The sequence below is a fragment of the Cucumis melo genome, chromosome 7, assembly GCF_025177605.1.
Source record: "Cucumis melo cultivar AY chromosome 7, USDA_Cmelo_AY_1.0, whole genome shotgun sequence".
NCBI lineage: Eukaryota > Viridiplantae > Streptophyta > Magnoliopsida > Cucurbitales > Cucurbitaceae > Cucumis > Cucumis melo.
In genome coordinates, this window is record NC_066863.1 from 22834298 (window position 1) to 22855982 (window position 21685).

A 21685-nucleotide genomic window follows, 5' to 3' on the forward strand; every position below is an offset into this window, starting at 1 on the left:
TGGAAAGTCATTCTGGATGGAGACGTTCTGTTTTTAAAGGATGTTTCTTTCATTAAACTGGTTTGGAAACATTATAACAATTTGAAAACTAGAAAATTGGATTATCTTAGAAGGGTGATACTAAGTTTGGAGAATATTGATGATTGTTTTGGGAAGTAGAAGGCTAACGGCTGAGACTCAGTTGCTGATGTGCGTTAAAGACATTGTAAATGTTATTTGATATAAGGATGCTGAGACTGTTCTTTTCAATTGAATGAGTTAGATCTCTTTGCTCTATCACCAAATTCATCATAGCTCAAGTTTTCACATCAAAACTTCTCTTTGTGGATGGTAGGATTGAATGATCCCATTTGGAGTGATTTTATTTGTTGTGTTTTGTTATTTCATCTTATGCACCATATCTATATTTCTATACTTGTATATCACGCTTTGTAGCAATCTGTCACGCAATTCAACCCAGAAGTGCAAGGGGTTGAACTTCTGCCTGTTTGTTATTCTCCAAACTCAGGAGGTACTTTCCTCTATAATGGAGTATTAGGCTCTCTTTCTCTCTTTGGATATAAAAGTTTAGTGTTAAACTGATTAAGGGGAGAAATTAAGAACAATTAAGATTTAAATCTGCTAACAAAGATACAGTTACATGAGTGCATTTTTGGGGCCCATTAAGAGTAATCTCAGGCATAAAGGAAATATGTAGCTCGTGTTCTGGACTGTTTGTTTGCTGAAATTATGTTGGAAGCTTAAAAGTTGTTATATGGTGTGGTTGTGGTTGCTTGCACATGTGAACTGTTTATATTTAAATCATTAAAAAAAAATCATGACCTTTGTTTGAAAGCATTTTATAGAAATTATCAAAATATGCTTTCTATTTCTTATTTTATCTTACTGATTTATTTGGAGATGAAAGGGTGATTTTTTTCTCCAAATGTTCGAAGTCTCTTCGCGTACTAAATAAAACTATCATTTTTTTTTCCAAATCATTGATATTTCGTTTACGTCATTGCGAACAATATAAAACATCAAATGAGTGGTAGGTGAAGGTCATTTTCTTGAAACGACTCTTTTAACGCTAAGTAAGATTCGTTCTTGTTGTTCAAGATATCAAAGCTAAATTTACTTCTTGTGAACATATGTAATATTTAATTACTTCGGGGTTGTATGGTGTATTGCTCATCCAATTTTAGTAAATCTGTCGTAAGTGGGTTCTACTCTTTCTTGTTTTTGAAGTTGGGTATACAGCTCTATTTAATCAACCAGAGATTCTTATAGAAAGCAATAATATAATATCTAACTCACCAAAGTTGTGGTAAAAAAATGCTTGATGGTACAGTATGACGATGGAGTAGGTTAACTTTTTATGTAGTAGGTTAGAGCGGCATTGTGTTAGGGGAAATGTTACGAATGCATGAGGGGAAAGTGGTTTTGCATGTCACAGGGAAATGGGTCACGCCAGGGTTTAGGATACTATTTTTATTAGTTTAAAAAAGGATTCACAGTGTCTTTTGATTGCATTTTTAAGTGATTAAATTAAAAAAAAAATAGGTTGTTTGGAAAAAATTTACGTATTTCGCAACCACCTAAAATAGATTTATAAAATAACGTGGCTTAAAATAAATACTTAAAACCAATTTTTAAAAAACTAAAATTTGTGTGTTTAATGATTAATCTTCCTAATTTGTATGGAACATTTCGATCAACATCTTCAACTTTCCTTATCAATCAACCTCTGACAACCGTTTTTGTCAACTTTAGTTGGCCATATTTTGACTATGGCCTTCAACAACCATCATCCATGAACATCTGACCACTATTTTGTACGTAATTGTCGACAACCAATTTTCGTTTATGGTTTATGCCACAATCGCTTCAGGCCAACCTCCAATGACCGCTTTTTGACAATTGTAACCAGCCAAACTTTGAGTGACCGTTCTCTGGCGACTCCCATAGAACAACTACCAACCACCATTAACTGTATGCAGTAAACTTTTGGTAATTACTTCTAGGTACTGTTTTTTGTCAACCTTTGACGATCAACTTTTGTCTACTGTTTTTGAAAAATCGTTGTCGGTCAATCTCTGACAATTATGACGATAAACTTTCAAAGAATGTTTTTATAACAACTATTTTTGTCAACCGCTACCGTTTTCAATAATCATCGTTGATCCACTTTCGACAAGCGTTTTCCAATGGTCACTATAGTCAAACTTTGACCATCATTTTTCAATATTTTGCCACCCGCCAAACTTTGTCGACTGCTTTTCGACAACTGTTGTTGGCCAACTTTTGTCAACCATTTTTTAGTGATCGTTGTTAGCCAACTTTTGTCGATAGTTGTTCGACGATTGTTGTTGGCCAACCATTTTTCGTTTGTGAATTTTCTTTTTAAACAACTAACTTTGTAAATACTGATAAAAAATATGAGAAAAATAAAATGATTATACAATTGGACTTTCACTGTACAAACTTTGTGGACCTATAGGCTCAAACAAAGATGTAATTGCAAACAATGTTAGAATGATAGAAATGTAATTAGGTGTAAAAGATGCATTTGTTCAAAACCAAACTATATATTATTGGTTGAATTAATTAAATCAGTTTCTATTCATTTTCAAAACACTTTATCAACATTTTGAATACTTCACCCATAAATGTAAATATAAAAGGAAACAAAAAAGGAACTTTTCAAACTCACAAACATGGAGGAGACTCTTATGGTGAGATCATCGCTCACCTCACAAAAAATAACTATAAAAATTAAAGTATTAAAAAAGTTATCAATTTTATAGTTTTAATGGATAGAATAGAACCCACCGAATATGTGTCTTTTAGAGTGTGTTTGGGGGAAGGGTTGATTTAGGGAAATGTTAGTGTTATGATAAAACTAGTTTTATCATAACCCTTGTTTGAGGGAAAAGTTTAGAAATGTAATTTTATGATAATATGTGTTTGGGGGAAGGGTTAGGTGGAAAGAGTTAATGAAGATTTTATGATAAAATTTATTTGGGGGAAGGGTTAGGTGGGGAAGATTAACGAGGATTTTATGATAAGATGTGTTTTGGGGAAAGGGTTAGGTGGGTAGGTTTATGTGAAATTTATGATAAAATTTATATGGGAAAAATTGTTATATGGATTGGGTTAATAATTTTTTTTATGTAGTATAATATTTTTTAAATTAGATTGTAAATATGATAAAAAATATTTATTGCATACTTTTTTACGAAAGCGTCAAACCCGTCTTATTGCAAATAATTTATTGTACGTGTAATGTTATTAAATTAGTACAGACAGTTGTCCAATTTCAAATTAATTTTTGAACATATTGTGAAAAAATTAATTAAAATTCATTTTTTAAAAAGACAAATTAATTATTTTGTATTTGTAATCGGCAATAGCAATGTTCCCCTATTTTGAACATAAATAATTAGCCGTTATAACGCTTTGGTAAAATTGTGACTATTTTTCTTAATTTTAAATAAACATTATGAAGGAAAAAAATAGTTGTTTACAATAGCAAATGCATAAACAGTCAACATCATACAGAAAAAAAAGGTAAGCAAATAAGAAGCAACCTAGGTTGGTACAAACATAAACTATCTCGTGATGTCTCGTAGGAGGACTCTACAAAATCCCTCCCTCTCATCCTCAGGCATGAGTACGAAACTCCGAAGGTCGTCCATACGAGACAGAAGATGCCTTTGCAATAGCGTCCTATCCAAACTCGTTAGTTCTGACATCTCACGCAATATGCAGAAGAATTCCGTGCGCACATGGTTGTCATTTGCAAGGGCGTGTGCATGTCACTCCGCAATCATCCTGAGTTGCTCGTTTGTTTGGTCGAGCGCCAGATATATGCCTTCAACATCCAAGTCTCGCTGACTTCCCCTCTTTCTTTTGGATCCACTTGATCCGGTCCTACCCTCTGAAGCGCGAGAAGGTTGGGATACACGTACATCGTTCTGCGAGAGGTCAATCCCCTGGCTGTACACGGGCGAGAACTCCTCGTTTCCATCCCCCATATCAAATCTGTCATACCCGCTAGGCTCGTTAGACCCCACGTCGGCAAATGTCTCAGCGAACCGACTCGTCGCCCTATTGCGACTGAACATATATGTAAGTCGTAATACGGAAAGGTTTGTTCAGGAGTCCCTTCGCTGCAGGATGCGACTGCAGGAAAAAAATTTCACTTATGAGTACTGATAGAAAAATTGTTAAGTAAATGTACATTGCGAACGTGTGTGTGACGTTTATAATATTTTCCTTACCCTAACCTAATTATCAAATAATTCTTTCTCTGCAATGATACATTTCTCTTCATCGTTCCACTCAAAGCCACTGCACGCTGGCCCGTGCATTTCGACGATGGCTTGGAATGTCTGCTTCAGTGTCTTAATTCTACAATCAATTACAGTCGTTGCGCGGACCTGACATCCAGGTAGTTTTTCCGCCATCATGCGTACCAACTGGGCGAGGTAACTTGGCCGGAACGTACCATTATCCGATTTTCATCCCCCATTGACACCAACTCCATTAAACACTCCACAAGAGTGCCCTCCTCCTCCTTTGTCCAGACATGTCTCGGGGCACAGTTTGAGGTTGACATTCTGAGAATGATAAATTACAAGAAATACATGGAGTACGTTAGTAATTTCATAATTTCACATTTAACAGTCACAAACAAAAGGCAGGCGTACATTTCATATGCAACAGTACATTTTACAAGTGATCGAAATTCGCATACAATCGATGACTTGTAATGTAAAATTGTCTTATCTAAGCGTTACGCAACTGTCAATCAGTGAACATCGATTCGGCTAGTTCGTCGCGCCACGGAGACCACTCGTTTGTCGTCTCAATATACTGAATGTCTTCTGAAGTGGTGGTCGTCGTGTACGTGGAGTCTCCCTCGTCCATGTTGTCAACGTCGTCGCAATATATCATTTCTCTGTTGATCAAATTGTGGAGCAAGCAACATGCTAGTATGGTGTGGCACTGGACTTGCAGGGGATAGTAGGACTTCCCACGAAGAATGGCCCAACGACCCTTAAGAACACCGAAGGCACGCTCAATGACATTCCTTGGCGAGGAGTACTTCATGTTGAAGTACTCCTTAGCATTTATTGGCGCATTTCCTCCACCACGCCACTCTTGCAAATGGTACCGCTGGTCTCTTTACGGGGCCAAAAACCCCTCCGCGTTTTGATAACCCACATCGCACAGATAATAATATCCTGTTATTAAAATAGTCGTTTAAGCGCTTCAAATAGGTAAGTAGAAAGCGGTGTTATTTTATTATAAATAAAATATACCCTTTGGCACTTGTAGTCCATTTTCTCGTGACAAGGCATCACGTAAAATCTGCGAGTCTGCTGCTGATCCTTCCCAACCGGCGAGGACATAAATGAAATCACCTTTCGTGCCGCACACGCCCAGTACGTTTGTGACAGTTTTCCTCTTACGCGTTCTGAATGTAGGCCGATCTGTTGCGGGGACATTCACCTTTATGTACGTCTCGTCTAACGCGCCAAGACAATTCTGCAGGTTGTAATAAACACGCCGATATAAGTGCCACGTACATTAAGGTCAAATACATTAAACTTGTACCATGCCCACCTCGAAACACTTTCAACATTGATCATTGCAGTTGTTTGTCACCGGAACAGGTCGCTTTATCAACTCCTCGTATAGTTGGACGACAGCCAATAGTACAAGGTTAAAATGTCGTGATACTGTCTCACCGGACCATATAAATTTCCTTTGAATGACGCGGTTCCACGTCATGGGCAAAGACGTACAAGAACATTGCTACCAATTCCTCAACATCGACAATCTTGATGGATGAAAGGCCAGATACAGTCCGAAGTAAATGACATAGAATTGTGAATGCTCGCCTGTCCATTCGCGTGCTTTGGCGACACACTAAATCTGACTCGTGTATCATGCAAAAGTACGCAAGCTGCCTTATTCTATGGCGTGTATCAGACGGTGTATATTAGTAGCTCCAACTTTAGTAAGATATGATGTTGGGCCAGCGTGGACGCAATTAGAACGCCAAGGAGTGTTTGTTGGTCCATTACAAACTATGTAAAGTTTCCTAAAAATATGTACTAAGTGAATTAGTACAATATCCATATACATTGTGAAAAATCCGTAATTAAAGCTTATTACGTACTTAGTAATACCCTAAACTTAGTAATTTGCTAAACCCCCTATTTAATATGCGATACATGTCATATATGAAGCTTATTAGAACTTCATTCACTCACCTATACTTCATGCCTAATTATTCTTAAGGAAATGGTAGCAATGTTCTTGCACGTCCTCGCTCATGACGTCAAGAACCGCGTCATCCAACGAGAATTTGTACGGTTCGGTGAGACAGTATCTCGACATTTTAACATCGTATTGTTGGCTGTTCTTCGACTGTACGAGAAGTTGATAAAGAGACCTGTTCCGATAACAAGTAACTGCAATGATCAACGTTGGAAGTGTTTCGAGGTGGGCATCATAGAAGTTCACTATATTTCACCTTTACATACGTCGCACTTATTTCAACCTGCAGAACTGCCTTGGCGCGTTAGACGGGACGTACATAAAGGTCAACATCCCCGCAGGAGATTGGCCTAAATTCAGAACGCGTAAGGGGGAAATTGCCACAAACGTTCTGGGGGTCTGTGACACGAAAGGGAATTTTGTTTATGTCCTCGCCGGTTGGGAAGGATCCGCAGCAGACTCGCGGATCCTACGTGATTCGCTTTCACGAGAAAATGGACTACAAATGCTAAAGGGTATATCTTCTTTATAATAAAACACCGCCGCTTCCTACTTACCTATTTAAAGGTCATAAACAAACCATTTAATAACAGGATATTATTATTTGTGCGATGCGGGATATCCAAACGCGGAGGGGTTTCTTGCCCCATATAGAGGCCAGCGGTACCATTTGCAAGAGTGGCGTGGTGCTGCAAGTGCGCCAACAAATGCAAAGGAGTACTTTAACATGAAGCACTCATCGGCAAGGAATGTTATTGAGCGCGCGTTCGGTGTTCTCAAGGGTCGTTGGGCCATTCTTCATGGAAAGTCGTACTATCCCCTGCAAGTCCAGTGTCGCACCATTCTAGCATGTGCCTTGCTTCACAATTTGATCAACAGGGAAATGACATATTGCGAGGACGTTGACGAGGAGGACAGGGGGGGACTCCACGTACGCGACGACCACCGCTTCAGAAGACATTCAGTACATTGAGACAACAAACGAGTGGTCTTAGTGGCGCGACGACCTAGCCGAATCGATGTTCACCGAATGGCAGTTGCGTAACGCTTAGCTACGACAATTTTACATTACAAGTTTTCGATTGTAAGGTTGCAATTCTATCATTTCTGAAATGTACTGTGAAAAGTAATATGGGCTGTTGCATATGAAATGTACGCGTGCCATGAATTTGTATCATGCCTATTTTTTTTTACTATTCAATTGTGAAATTACTTACGTACTCCATGTATTTTTTCTAATTTCTCATTCTCAGTATGTCAACCTCAAATCGTGCCCCGAGACATGTTTGCACGAAGGAGGAGGAGGGGACTCTTGTGGAATGTTTAATGGAGTTGGTGTCGATGGGGGGATGGAAATCAGATAATGGTACGTTCCGCCCAGGATACCTTGCGCAGTTGGTACGCATGATGGCGGAGAAACTACCTGGATGTCAGGTACGAGCAACAACTGTAATTGATTGTAGGATCAAGACACCGAAGTGAACATTTCAGGCCATTGCCGAAATGCAGGGCCCAGCGTGCAGTGGCTTTGGGTGGAACGATGAAGAGAAATGTATCATTGCGGAGAAGGAATTATTTGATAATTGGGTTAGGGTATGGAAAATAATTTAAACGTCACACAACGTTCACAATGTACATTTAGTTAACAATTTTTCAATTAGTACTCATACATGATATGTTTTTTGCCCGCAGTCGCATCCTGCAGCAAAGGGACTCCTGAACAAACCATTCCCGTATTACGACGAACTTACATATGTCTTCGGTCGCGATAGGGCGACCGGTCGGTTCGCTGAGACATTCGCGGACGTGGGGTCTAACGAGCCTGGTGGCGGATATAACAGATTTGATATGGGGGATGGAAACGAGGACTTCCCGCCCGTGTACAGCCAGAGAATTGACCTCTCGCAGGACGATGTACGTGCATCCCGACCTTCTGTCGCTTCAGAGGGTAGGACCGGATCGAGTGGATCGAAGAGGAAGAGGGGAAGTCAGCGAGACTTCGATGTTGAAGCGATACATCTGACGCTCGACCAAACAAACGAGCAACTCAGGCAGATTGCGGAGTGGCCTGCATGCAACCTTGCAAATGACAACCATGTGTGCACGGAATTTTTCCACATATTGCGTGAGATGCCAGAACTTACGAGTTTGGATAGGGAGTTATTGCAAAGGCATCTTTTGTCTCGTATGGACGACCTTCGGGGTTTCGTACTTATGCCTAAGGATGAGAGAGAGAGGGATTTTGTAGAGTCCTCCTACGAGACATAGAGAGATAGTTTATGTTTCTATGGACCTGGGTTGCTTATTATTTCCTTACGTTTTTTGTCTATGATGTTGACTATTTATGCATTTCCTATTGTAAAGAACTCACTACAAGAAATCGGGATTTTTTCGACGCCGAAAAATGTCGGGAAAAGTGAAAATTATGTCGGGAAAGGATCTCCCGACGCAGTCCTCGACGTTGGGACAAACGTCGGGGGAAGTGAGTCGGGATAAGTACTTATCTTCCTCCTTGCTAATGTTTATTTTAAATTAAGGAAAATAGTCACAATTTCCTAAAGCGTTATAACGGCTATTTATATAGGTTTAAAATAGGATGACATCGCTATCGCCGATTATAAAGATTCAATAATTTTTTTATCTTTCTAAAAAATTAATTGTAATAAATTTCTCACAATATGTTCAAAAATTAATTTTAATCTGGGCAATTGTATGTAATAATTTAATAACATTACACATACAACAAATAAAAAAGGACAATAAGACGGATTCGATGGTTTCGTAAAAAAGTATGCAATAATTTTTTTATGATATTTACAATTTAATTTAAAAAAAAATTATACCACATAAAAAAAAATTATTAACCCAACCCATTTAACAATTTTCTCAAATAAAATTTATCACAAAATCCACATACACCTACCCACCTAACCCTTCCCCCAAACACATTTTATCATAAAATTTCCATAAAACTACCCACCTAACCCTTCCTCCACACATTTTATCATAAAATCCCCATTAAACTACCCACCTAACCCTTCCCCCAAACACATCTTATCATAAAATACCCATTAATCTTTCCCACCTAACCCTTCCCCCAAATACATATTATCATAAAACTACATTTTTAAACTCTTTTCCCAAATAAGGGTTATGATAAAACTAGGTTAACCTAGTTTTATCTTAACATTAACCCTTCCCTAAATCAACCCTTCCCCCAAACGGACCTTAAAAATTTAGTAAGAAAGTTTTAAAAAAAGAACTGTTGTTCAATCCTCCACCAAAGTTAAGAAAACGGAGAGAAAAAATCAAATCAAATCAAAATAACACTGTATTACTAAATAGTTTTAAAACTACACTATTAATAAATAATTTGAAAATCTGGAATATTCCTCCAAACATGTTTGTTGTGAGATCATTGCTCACCTCACAAAAATAACTGTATCAAAAATCGAAGTATTTAAAAAACTTGTCAATTTTACATATTTAATTGACAGAATAGAACCAACCATTCTAGAAATATGAATATGAATAGATTCCTCTGGAAATATTTTAAGTATAGGAATAGATCAAACTATTTATAAGTTGTATCAAAATTTTATGCATTTTTTATAATTTAGATAAACATTAATATTATTAATGTTAAAAAATGATATTCAAATATACTACAGTCTAGTCCATCAATATCTGTTATTCATAACAGTCTATCTATCCACAAGAAAAATAAAACTAAATTTAGTACGGGGAGGAGTGAGAGTGAGAGTGAGGAGTGAGTTAGTGTAAATTTATTTATTTGACCAAAATGATGGTTGTTACGTGTAGTCTATATATACCTAGAAATTATTTATATAAATTAATAGATCAATTATTGTGACTTCTCCTTTTCTTTCCACAACTTTCTTCTTTTCCATTTATAACATTTATTATGAGGTCACCACTGAGGTCATCTTAATTTTAAAGTTTTCCAAACTAAGATTCTTTCATTTTCTTTATTATTATTTTTGTAATTATTAATTGTATTCTTTGACCTATTTTTCTTCCCCAACTTCAACACACATAATATATATTGATATAATAATTGTAATATCATCTTTGAAATCAAACACAATTTTCTCACCCCTCATACACTATATTATATTGGTAGATATTTTCTTCTCTTTCTCTACTTCGTAAATGTATTACCCGAGTATAGTGTCCTGTATCATGTGCAAGAGTAATGCAAATCAATCTATTTGGTACCATACCATCTAAATGTAAATGTAAATGGAGGAACCATGCCCATATTCAAAATGGCACATTTGGAGGCAATCATACCATTGATAAATGTAGTATAGGCTTCGAAATAATGATGACATATATGTTATATATCAATACAAAGGCTAACTACACTAGTCATTATTATAAGTTTATCTATCATAGGATTTGTTATATATATATATATCTATGGGATATGGGGTATTTAAATCTCCTGACTCTCCGTGGAATGAGTATACAATAAAAGGATAATTATTATTTGGTTATTTTTGTGTTGAATAATTTTAATTATGTCTTACCATCTTTTCTTAAGTATCAATTTAGATAGTTTTTTCTAATCTAATTACATGAATTTAGTGAGAATTTTAATTTAGTTTTCTTATGGTAGTAGACTTAAACTACTTATACGTTTTAAAAGGTTTATAATAATGTGTAATTTGATGATTATAGAAGTTTAGGAATGTTTTTTCTTAAAAAAAAATTAAATTGATGAAAGATATGAAACGTAACTTTGATCCCGAAATTGATTGGACGAGAGATACAAACTCTAACATCGAAATTGAGATATAGTAAGTATGTTATTTTAGTTGAGTAATAGGCAATAACTTAATATTGATAATTTTATTATATGTTTATTTTTTTCATTTCAAATGACATGGGACATAGATTTCATATCAGGAATATAAATATATCAGATATTACATCTGAAAAAACACAGAAAAATAATTTTAATTTTGAGCAAGAAAATCATTAAGAAAAAATTTTAAATGCATGTTTGGCTTCACATATCATTTTGTACATCTTACAAAATTATCATATCATACAGATAAGTAAATCTTTAAATTTACTTAAAAGTGTCAGTTATATTAGGAAAGAAGAAGAAATTTTGGTTTAAATGTACTCATAAATAATAATAATAAAAAAGATGGAAAGAAAGATTGGAAGGAAAGAGGACTATGGATATATCTATAAGTTGCGGTGTACTATATCTCAATATAGTTATCTATACTTAAATTGATTGCTAATTTTATAGAAACGAATAAATAAATTTTTACTTACCGATAAACTTTAGGAAACGTTATTAATATTCCAATAACCGTCGTAGTATCTTTGCAAATGAAAGAGCAACTTAAAAATCTTTATAAATATATTAATTTTTAATAAAAACAAGCTTTCTATACCATTTAGCTTAGAGTTTTAGCCTTTTAATCTAACTCGATCACCCTAATTTGTCACATAAAAAAATTCTAGAAAACTTAAATATGACACTTTACAATTACACGTCTAGTCGAAATTGTGTCCTTTGAAGGATAGATTTTCTTGTTTTTAGTAGGTTTGGAAGCGTTAGAAGTCTTAGGTGTACGTCCAAATTGATTGATTTACAGACTAGAGGACATCAAACTTGAAATTCTCACCTATACATTGACCAACAAGAAAAAGATTTTTCCAGAGAGGCATTGAAATTTTGAAAACAAGAGCTGTTTCCATGCTCCTTCTCACCTTACTTAATTACCTTTTTGTCCTTTACCCTTTTCTGTCTCTCTCTCTCTCTCTCTCTCTAATTTTGCAATATACGGTTCCCTATAAAATGGTTCCTTCGTTATTATTGTGATGATCAACTTGGGTAACAATGGCAGAGGAAGTGAAGTTGTTGGATTTTTGGCCCAGCATGTTTGGTATGAGAGTTAGAATAGCTTTGGCACAGAAGGGTGTGGCTTATGAGTATATTGAAGAAGATCTGAGAAACAAGAGCCCTTTGCTTCTTCAAATGAATCCAATTCATAAGAAAATCCCAGTTCTGATTCACAATGGAAAACCCATTTGTGAATCTTCCATTATTGTTCAGTATATTGATGAAGTTTGGAATGACAAAGCTCCTCTCTTGCCTTCTCATCCTTATGACAGAGCTCAAGCCAGATTTTGGGTTGATTTCATTGATAAGAAGGTTAAATTTGTCTTCTCCCCTTTCTCTCTTCTTTGCATAATTTTTCTTTTCTTTTGGTTGTTGTTAAAAGTTGGTGTCTTTTATTAAAAAATACACCACCACCCCCTCGTAAAAGTTGGTAAAAAGTATTGTTTATTAACGTACGAATTCGAGAAGCTTGACCCATTCATAATAGAAATTCTTTTTTGCTAAATGACATGCTTGAGTGGATGGGGGTTAATTTCTAGCATAAAACTCAACCTGTGATATTCCAACAATATTAGGTTAATATTTCTAAAGTAGATAATATGATATTATTCGCGACCACATACAGTTCTGATAGGTCCCACTGAATTTATAATAGATATTTATATATATATATATATATTTTTTGTTAAATATTGTCTATAGCTTTATGATCCTACAAGGAAGATATGGGCTACCAAGGGAGAAGAGCATGAAGCAGGAAAGAAGGAGATGATAGAAATATTGAAGCAATTGGAACAAGTTCTTGGAGAAAAGGACTATTTTGGAGGTGAAAGTATGGGAATTATAGACATTGCTTTGATTGGATTTTACAGCTGGTTCTATACATATGAGACAATAGGGAAATTCAGCATTGAGGCCGAGTGTCCAAAGATAATAAGTTGGGGAAAGAGATGTTTGCAAAATGAGAGTGTGGCTAAGTCCCTTCCTGACTCCAGAAAGATCTATGATTTTGTGGTTCAAGTGCAAAAAGCTATGGGGATTATTTGACCAAAACAATCACTAATAAATTCATGTGTAATGTTTTATATGTTGTGTTTAGTTTGGAGGGGTTTTTGGGTATTTTAATTTCTGTGTTTTGGGTCTTCTAAAGAAAAAAAGATGGTTCATTTGCGCATTTGCTTGATTGTGTGTGTGCTTTTGAACAATTTGTCAATGTAGCGAGTCTCACTGTTCAATAAAATGGCAATATTGTCATAAATTGCCATTTACTTTTGGTGAATGCTGATCTTTAAGAATTTGTTTTGGTTTCACTTGGTAAATGCTCTGTTTCCCAATTGTTCTGAGTTTTCCAGTACATCTCCGCACCCGCCTTCTCCAAATTTTCAACATTAGATGCTAACTATAGTTTAAGATCTTATCATCAACATATTGCATCCCAAGAACTCTAACACAACAAATAATTCTTGCTAGTCATCCCCTGTCACCAATCACTATACTTTTCTTGTCAACACGAACAGAATGTCCCTTTCACCATCCATTTCCGTCTTCTACTTATTCACACTTGGTTTCCGGTTAAACATCAATACACTCCCTCTTTCATCCCCAAAAATCTTCTTTCTTACCTTCTTCAACAAAATGAACATTTCTTTCGATAAATATCGTCTTCTTCAATTCTTAAAAGAATTGCAAATGTATAGATGGAGTTCTATTTTTTCGATTACAAAATTTGTATGGTCATAAGGGTTAATGGATGGAATCCAATGGACAGAATCTTTCAGAAAATTGTTAGTTTGATAACATTTGCAATAAATTCAAAGAACGTATATATAATGGTTGATTGAAAGATATATGGTATTAGGTAGGAAGAAGAGATCTTATTAAGCAAATCTCAATTTTTAAAAATAAAATATTTGAGATTTAGTGAACCAAATGAGCTCTTTTCATTTCCATTTTTAATTTCACACTCAATTTGTATCATATAATTATTAATTTATTTATAACATTTGAAAGAAAATAACATTTGAGGAGGTTCAAGATTTTACCTCCCAATACCAACTCCCTACCATACCATGTTAAATCACTCAATTACTATTGTTATAAACATAAATCTATTATTAAAAATCCTAACCTTACTTTTCAACTATTTTTCTCTCTCCATTATGTTTCAATCATAGGCAGATAAGCCAAAACAAGAAAAAGAAAAAGGGATTTGGTCCACAGACCACTACCATAAAAGTAAAAGATAAAAACAAAATTCTTTTGTTATTTCATATCTTCACCATTAAAATGTGTCCACTGCATTCCATATCTCAGAAGTTTTAATTTGTTGTCATTTTTGGGGAATAAGATGGGGGAGGAAGTGAAATTATTGGATTTTTGGGGAAGCATGTTTGGGATGAGAATTAGAATAGCTATGGCAGAGAAGGGTGTGAGTTATGTATATGTTGAAGAAGATCTGAGGAATAAGAGCGATTTGCTTCTTCAAATGAACCCAATTCACAAGAAAATCCCTGTTTTTATTCATAATGGAAAACCCATTTGTGAATCTTCCATTATCCTTCAGTATATTGATGAAGTTTGGAAGGATAAAGCTCCTAATCTGTTGCCCTTGCATCCTTACGACAGAGCTCAAGCCAAATTCTGGGTGGATTTCATCGACAAGAAGGTATAACCTTTACATTTTTATTTTTTATTTTTTAAAAATGATTTTAATCATTGTATAATAACCACTTCCAAACAACATACATGTCTTTAATTCAACGTGTTATTTGTGATGAACAGCTATATGATGGTGCAAAGAAGATATGGGCAGGGAAAGGAGAGGAACGTGAGGAAGGGAAGAAGGAGGTGATAGAAGTACTGAAGCAATTGGAACAAGTTCTTGGGGATAAGACTTACTTTGGAGGTAAGAGTTTGGGATTTGTAGACATTGGTTTGATTGGATACTACACTTGGTTTTATACCTACGAGACCATTGGCAACTTCAGCATTGAATCTGAGTGTCCAAAGATAATGAGTTGGGTAAAGAGATGCTTGCAAAATGAGAGTGTGGCTAAGTCCTTGCCTGACCCCAACAATGTCTATCAATTTGTGGTTGAATGGAAGAAAAGTTTTGGGCTTGACTAAGCCCAAATTTTATGCTTGTATTTCTTATTTTCTGTTTAGAGATTTGCTGAATAAGAAGTTCATTTGCTATTTTTCTCTTAAAAAAAAAAAAAAAAAAGATATTGCGAGATAAGCTCCTCAGAATTCACATGATATTTCTATTTAATAATGGTCGAAGATTTGATCCTGAATGATAGTTGTGGTACTAAAAAAGGAAAAACAATTGAATTTCCTTTTGAAGATTATATCAATATAGTGTGTGAATCATTGAATAAAATTGGCCAGATGTGGCTTTGATATTCCATACGTAAGGTCATTCATTATTATTATTACTTTTCCCCTCAAAATTGTGGAGATCCAACTTTTTAGTGTCACGTTCAACCTTAGCTATACGTAATGTATTAGAAGTACTTTGCACAACATACATTGAAAATATTGTTTTGGATGATTGCTTCAAAAGATAATCTATTCATAATCAATGAATCCTCTCTTTCCCGTTTTTTTTAAGAGAAAAAAATATATTAAAAAAAAAATGATTAGAGGTTTGTCGGTTAGAAAGTCAAAAAATAGAAATTTAAAAAATGAGTGAGTTTCGATGAAAACAAAGTTATAGAAAAAATTTGAGTTTGACAAATTCACATTATTTGTTAAAAGACAATTTTTATCATTTTAATGTTTGAATTTCAAAAGTAATTATCTATCAAAATAGAACAAATTCCAGTTTTTAAAAACAATGTCCAGTTTACAATATCCAATAAAACAGAGTAAATTGAACTTGAACAGATTTATGAAGGAAATAAAGTTTTCTAAAAAAATGCTTATGAAAATCAAAGGTAAAAACCTAACAAATTTGAAGAAGAGGTATATTTATAGACTAAGCTGAATCAGGTAATTAATTAAGAGAATACAACATAGATTATTTGTTTTGCTATGGCATTTATATAGGAAATATGAAAGGTAAGTTTGATAATTAAATTAAAAGCAACATAATTTGTGGAATTAACAAATTCACACAAAATAGGTAGGTGAATGGTCCTTTATGAGCGATGATGAAGGGAGTAGTTGGTATTCAAAATTATTAATAATAAGAATAAATAGTGAGGACAAGATAGGTATCTGATTATTTACTTTAAATAATTCAAATCCTAAGTGATCATGTGTGTATATGTTACCATATAATTTTTTATTTCAAATGCAATCTATTCCGAGATATCAACGTGTCTCAGTTTTATAAATATATATAACGTGAAATGTATGGAATATATTTAATTCACACAACGACTCTAATGGTGAAATATATATATAAAAAAAAAAAGTACAAATATCATTTTAGTCTAAGATTATAATAATATGGATATTATAATTGACGGGAGATTATAATAGTAAGCGTTTCGGGTGTAGAGTATTATAGTTTGTGTCAGTGTTGTCTACATTTAGAGTGTAGACTATTACACATTTTTCTTCAATTAATTTTATTAAATCTAATTAATCATAATGTTCAATTAATAAATTTAGCTTCAAACTTGGTTTTTCGTTTTTTTTTTAATTTTTTTTTTGCCATGCTTATATATGATATATGAAATACATATTTTTCTTCAAATGATTTTATTAAAATTATCATATTCATTTCTTCAATTACATTTTCTAAGTCATTAGTTACATGTCATAAAAAAAAAATTTAGGAGAAAGTTTAATTACTAATTCTTCATTTTCATTATTTAATTACTAGTGTTCATTACTTTATGTTTTTTTTTTTCCAAAAATGACTTTTAAAGGAAGTTATAAGTTTGTTAATTTTGTAAAAAAAATTATATAAGTTTTTACATGATTTTAACCACTACACAACTTACTTTTTTTTAAATGCATTTGTCATATTAGCATTGATTATTTATTTTTTTTAAGTATGATACAAATTTATTCTTTTTATGATAGAAATTTATTGTTTTTATCTTTTATCATGCTATCATTCTTTTTATAATACAAATTGTCTTCTTAAAAAAATGGATTATGATACATATCTTTTCTTTTTCAAATTTACGATACAAATTTGGTTAGTCTAATTTTGTTTTATGCTAAATCTTTTCAAAAAATAAATTTTTAATGAAAAAATTTGAATTGTAATTTTTCTTAAAACTATTCCTTTGATTTATTTAAAAATAAAAGCTTGAAAAAAAATTGAATTAATGGAAATACAAATATAGTTTCATTTTACCCCACCTAATTACCAATATTATTTTTATTATGTTTATTTATTTCTATATTAAACATTGTCAAAAATTGTTGATTGTCTAGTTTGTTTTTTTTTTCCTTTTTGAAAAGGGTCTTTTGCAAATATGACAATTATAGTATCATAAATTAGGCCCATAGCATATCATTTTTACATTTGCAAAAATAACAAAATTGAAGCCCAATCCGCATTTTAAAAATACGAAATTACGAAGCTACCCTTCAGTCATACTGATACCAATATATACGGTTGATACACCAATATATACCGTTGATACACCTGATTTGATGTACTGCTCGTACATTTTTTTTTACTCTCTAATACTTCACTGATACATATTATTAGTTTAAAACACTTGATATGTTGTTGATACACTCAATCAATTAAATACACTTGAAGTACTAAGAATGATACACTTTATATATCGTTGATACACTTGTTATTGTTTCCTGATACACTCGATAGATTTAATACACTTAATCACTTGCTAAACTTCATTGATACATATTATTAGTTGATACACTTGATATGTTGTTGATACAGTTGTTCAACTATTGATATACTCAATCAATTAAATACACTTTGATGCACTAAGAATGAAACACTTTATATATCATTGATACACTTGTTATTGTTTGCTGATACACTTGATAGATTTAATACACTTAATCACTTGCTAAATTTCGTTGATACATATTATTAGTTTGAAACACTTGATATGTTGTTGATACACTTGCTCAACTATTGATACACTTAATCAATTAAATACACTTGATGCACTAAGAATGATACACTTGTTTGTTTGCTAATACATTTGATAGTTGTAATACACTTAATCACTTGCTAAACTTCATTGATACATATTATTAGTTTGAAACACTTGATATGTTGTTGATACACTTGCAAAACTGTTGATACACTCAATTAATTAAATATATATGATGCATAAGCATGATACATTTTATGTATTGTCGATACAGTTGTTATGGTATGTTTACAATCTTAATAACATGTTGAACATCATTATCGCCTATAGTCAACAAATTAAAATTGAAAGTTCAATACATGACTCAACCTGAATTTCAGTATGAATCAAGTTTACAAAAGAATCAAATGATGATATCACTCCATCAACCAAAACACAATTTGTTTTGTAATCCACGTAGTAATGTTGCTCATCCCATTGACCACTCTGAAAAACAATTACTGCCAATTTAACCATAACTACAATGAACTGCAACCATTTTGGAAAAATAAAAAACACGTAGTAAGTATATCAGTCAACTAATACATATAATATAAGTATATCATACCGTTGATATAAAAAACTGATACAAATTTAAAAAAAAAAAGAACCGAACATAACTAAATAAAACCAAACTGATCTATGAAGTTCCTTTCGATAAAAGATATTAGGAACAAATAAAAGAGATGAGGAAGAATTAATCGTAGCCCTAATTTTAATAAATAATATATGAGCAATTCACAGAAATAGTATTAGTGCTTCAAAAAAAGGGAAGAAATACATACATAATTCTTGTTTTTCCTGAAGAAAAAATGAGGAGAATAGGAGAAGAAGACGAGGAGAAGATAAAAAAAAACCGACGAAGAGGGAGAAATTTAAAAGAACGAAACTGAAGAGAGGAGAGAAGGACGGTGGAGAAGAGACAGAAGAAGACGAGGAGAAGAGAAGTAGGTGAATAGGAGAAATGGTGAAGAAGAACGACAGAGAAGAGAAGAAGAAAACGAAAAATGAAGGAGAACAATAAAGAAAAACGAAAGAGGAAGAGAAAACAACAAAGAGGGGTAATTTTGGAATAATAAAAAGAATAAAATAAGAAATATCAACCAAAATTAAAAAGTTTCTATATTTGCAAAATTGAAAATGTTGGTGCTAATATTGCTAAATTGAATTTTTATTGTGCCACCCAATACAATTTCCCTTTTGAAAACTTGAAATAAATTGATAAAATTGTGAATTACTATTTTTCCCAAGTTTAACACAATTAACTTTTCGTATTATGTTTAGGTATTAACCATTTAACACAAATTTTCTAAACTTTTATAAAGAAAATTTTTCTAAGATATTTTTCTTAAGTAATTTTTACTACGTTATTTTTGCAATTTATTTTTTCTAACAAGCCATATTCCCAAGTTATTTTTGCAAAGTAGATTTTTTCTAATTTACTTTTCCTAACAAAATTCATTAGATGGATTTTTTTGGTACATAACTAAAATTTATGAAATATATAATAATCCTTGGAGAAGTGAGGAATAGTGATAAAATGAGAAGGAATAGAGATAAAAGGAGAAATGGGGGAGCGAGAAATAGTGTCACAGAAGAAAATGGAGGAATGAGAAATAGTAACACAAGAGAAATAGAAAAAATCGGTATAATAGTCCTAGTCCTAATGCTCGAATTATAATAATCCTTAGACCAAATATGGAGTGGACTACTCTTCAACAATACGAGGGTCAAACAGCCTTTAATGGATTCTTTGGTTTAGTTGTTGATGTTAGTTATATAAATGTATTTTTAAAATTCAGAGTAAAAAAATGTTAATAAAAAAACAAAAAAAAAAATGACGAAAAATCTACTATAAAATTATTTTAAAAATATATTCTTAAGTCCAAAAATTAAAACCGAATAAACCTAAAATTATTGAGATAAACTTCAAATTTGATTTGTCCAACAGGAAAAGGGGGAATTTTCTAGAAATGGCCCACCCTCAAAATTTTCTCCTTTTCCAAATTCTATAAAACGGGTCCACTCGCAATTTCTCTTCTATCATTCACAATTTGTTTGAAGCTTTGTTCCTGTTTGGCTAACAATGGCGGACGAAGTGAAAATCCTGGATTTCTGGCCCAGCATGTTTGGGATGAGAGTTAGAGTAGCTTTGGCAGAGAAGGGTGTGGGTTATGAGTGTATCGAAGAAGATCTGAGTAACAAGAGCCCTTTGCTTCTTCAAATGAATCCAATTCATAAGAAAATCCCAGTTCTTATTCATAATGGAAAACCCATTTGTGAATCTGCCATTATTGTTGAGTATATCGATGAATTTTGGAATGACAGAGCTCCTCTGTTGCCGTCCGATCCTTATGAACGAGCTCAAGCCAGATTTTGGGTTGATTTCATCGATAAGAAGGTGACCGTTTCTTTTCTTCATTTTTCTTAACATTAATATTCATCATCATCTTAATTTTAATTTATCGTCGTTGAAAAGGCTGTGTTTAAATCTTGCTAATTATCACCTTATTTGTTTTCGGTTTTCTTTTTTTCTTTAACAAACTTGTTTTTTAAATTGTGAAAACGAAGAAAATTAGCTTTAAAATAAAATCGATATTGTCAAAAAGAAAAAACAAAACCAGTTGTTTTTAAAAAACTAATGGTTACCGAAGAAACCTGAAAAAAGCATGATTGGAATTGTAAATATTGGGTTAAATGTTGATGTAAATTTAGTATTTGAAAATGCAGCTTTATGGAAGTGTGAGGAAGATATATGGTGGAAAAGGAGAGGAGCAAGAGGAAGGGAAAAAGGAGATGATGGAAATATTGAAGGAATTAGAAAAAGTGCTTGGAGAAAAGGATTATTTTGGAGGTGAATGTTTTGGAGTTTTAGACGTATCTTTGGTTGGATTTTCAACTTGGTTTGGTGGTTTAGAGAGCGTTGGAAATTTCAGCATTGAAACTGAGTGTCCAAAGTTAGTGAGTTGGGCGAAAAGATGTTCAGAAAAGGAGAGCGTTTCTAAATCCCTACCTGACTCTAACAAGATTTCTGAGTTTATTGTTCAATTCAGGAAAAAGATTGTTGGGTAACCAAGCTTGGGCTGCTTATTATCATCTTCATTTCCACCACCCTTTTTGATGGGATTGTATGTGTTGTTGAACAATATTGTTACTATCATGTATGTGTGTTTCCTTTGCTGATAATTCTAGATCACAAAATATTATATATTATATTTTACTAACCATCTTCTTCATTTTTATGTGTGGTGACCTAATTTATTTGTAATTAAGAAGACATGAGATAATGGAGAAAATAACAAAATTAAACATTTATTTTTATTAATTAATTAATTGTATCCAACAAATACAAGTGGGTATTCCGTATGGTGCTCGTGGTGTCTTTGACCAATCATCTCCTACAATGAGATAAATGGTTGATTATATTCGTGGATACGAAACTCCATGCATA

The 21685-nt window shown here is 33.2% G+C and overlaps 3 protein-coding genes across 4 annotated transcripts; all 3 read left to right on the forward strand.

The window, feature by feature from the left end:
- Positions 1-11884: 11884 nt before the first annotated feature.
- Positions 11885-13476, forward strand: LOC103492981 (probable glutathione S-transferase parC). Of its 2 annotated transcripts, none has more exons than XM_008453588.3 (2): positions 11885-12469; positions 12860-13476. In XM_008453588.3, the coding sequence occupies exons 1-2, from the start codon at positions 12155-12157 to the stop codon at positions 13202-13204; spliced, it is 660 nt and encodes a 219-aa protein (XP_008451810.1). In that variant the 5' UTR covers positions 11885-12154; the 3' UTR covers positions 13205-13476. The 2 variants fall into 2 exon arrangements, with proteins under 2 accessions (XP_008451810.1, XP_016901176.1); XM_017045687.2 differs by having other exon boundaries at positions 11989-12469; positions 12881-13476.
- Positions 13477-13629: 153 nt separating this feature from the next.
- LOC103492982 (probable glutathione S-transferase) lies at positions 13630-15566 on the forward strand. The gene is made up of 2 exons (XM_008453589.3): positions 13630-14822; positions 14939-15566. The coding sequence occupies exons 1-2, from the start codon at positions 14505-14507 to the stop codon at positions 15281-15283; spliced, it is 663 nt and encodes a 220-aa protein (XP_008451811.1). The 5' UTR covers positions 13630-14504; the 3' UTR covers positions 15284-15566.
- Positions 15567-20134: 4568 nt separating this feature from the next.
- LOC103492983 (glutathione S-transferase U25-like) lies at positions 20135-21458 on the forward strand. Its single transcript, XM_008453590.3, has 2 exons — positions 20135-20635; positions 20965-21458. Exons 1-2 carry the CDS (start codon positions 20321-20323, stop codon positions 21304-21306), a joined length of 657 nt encoding a protein of 218 aa, XP_008451812.2. The 5' UTR covers positions 20135-20320; the 3' UTR covers positions 21307-21458.
- The last annotated feature ends 227 nt before the right edge of the window (positions 21459-21685 follow it).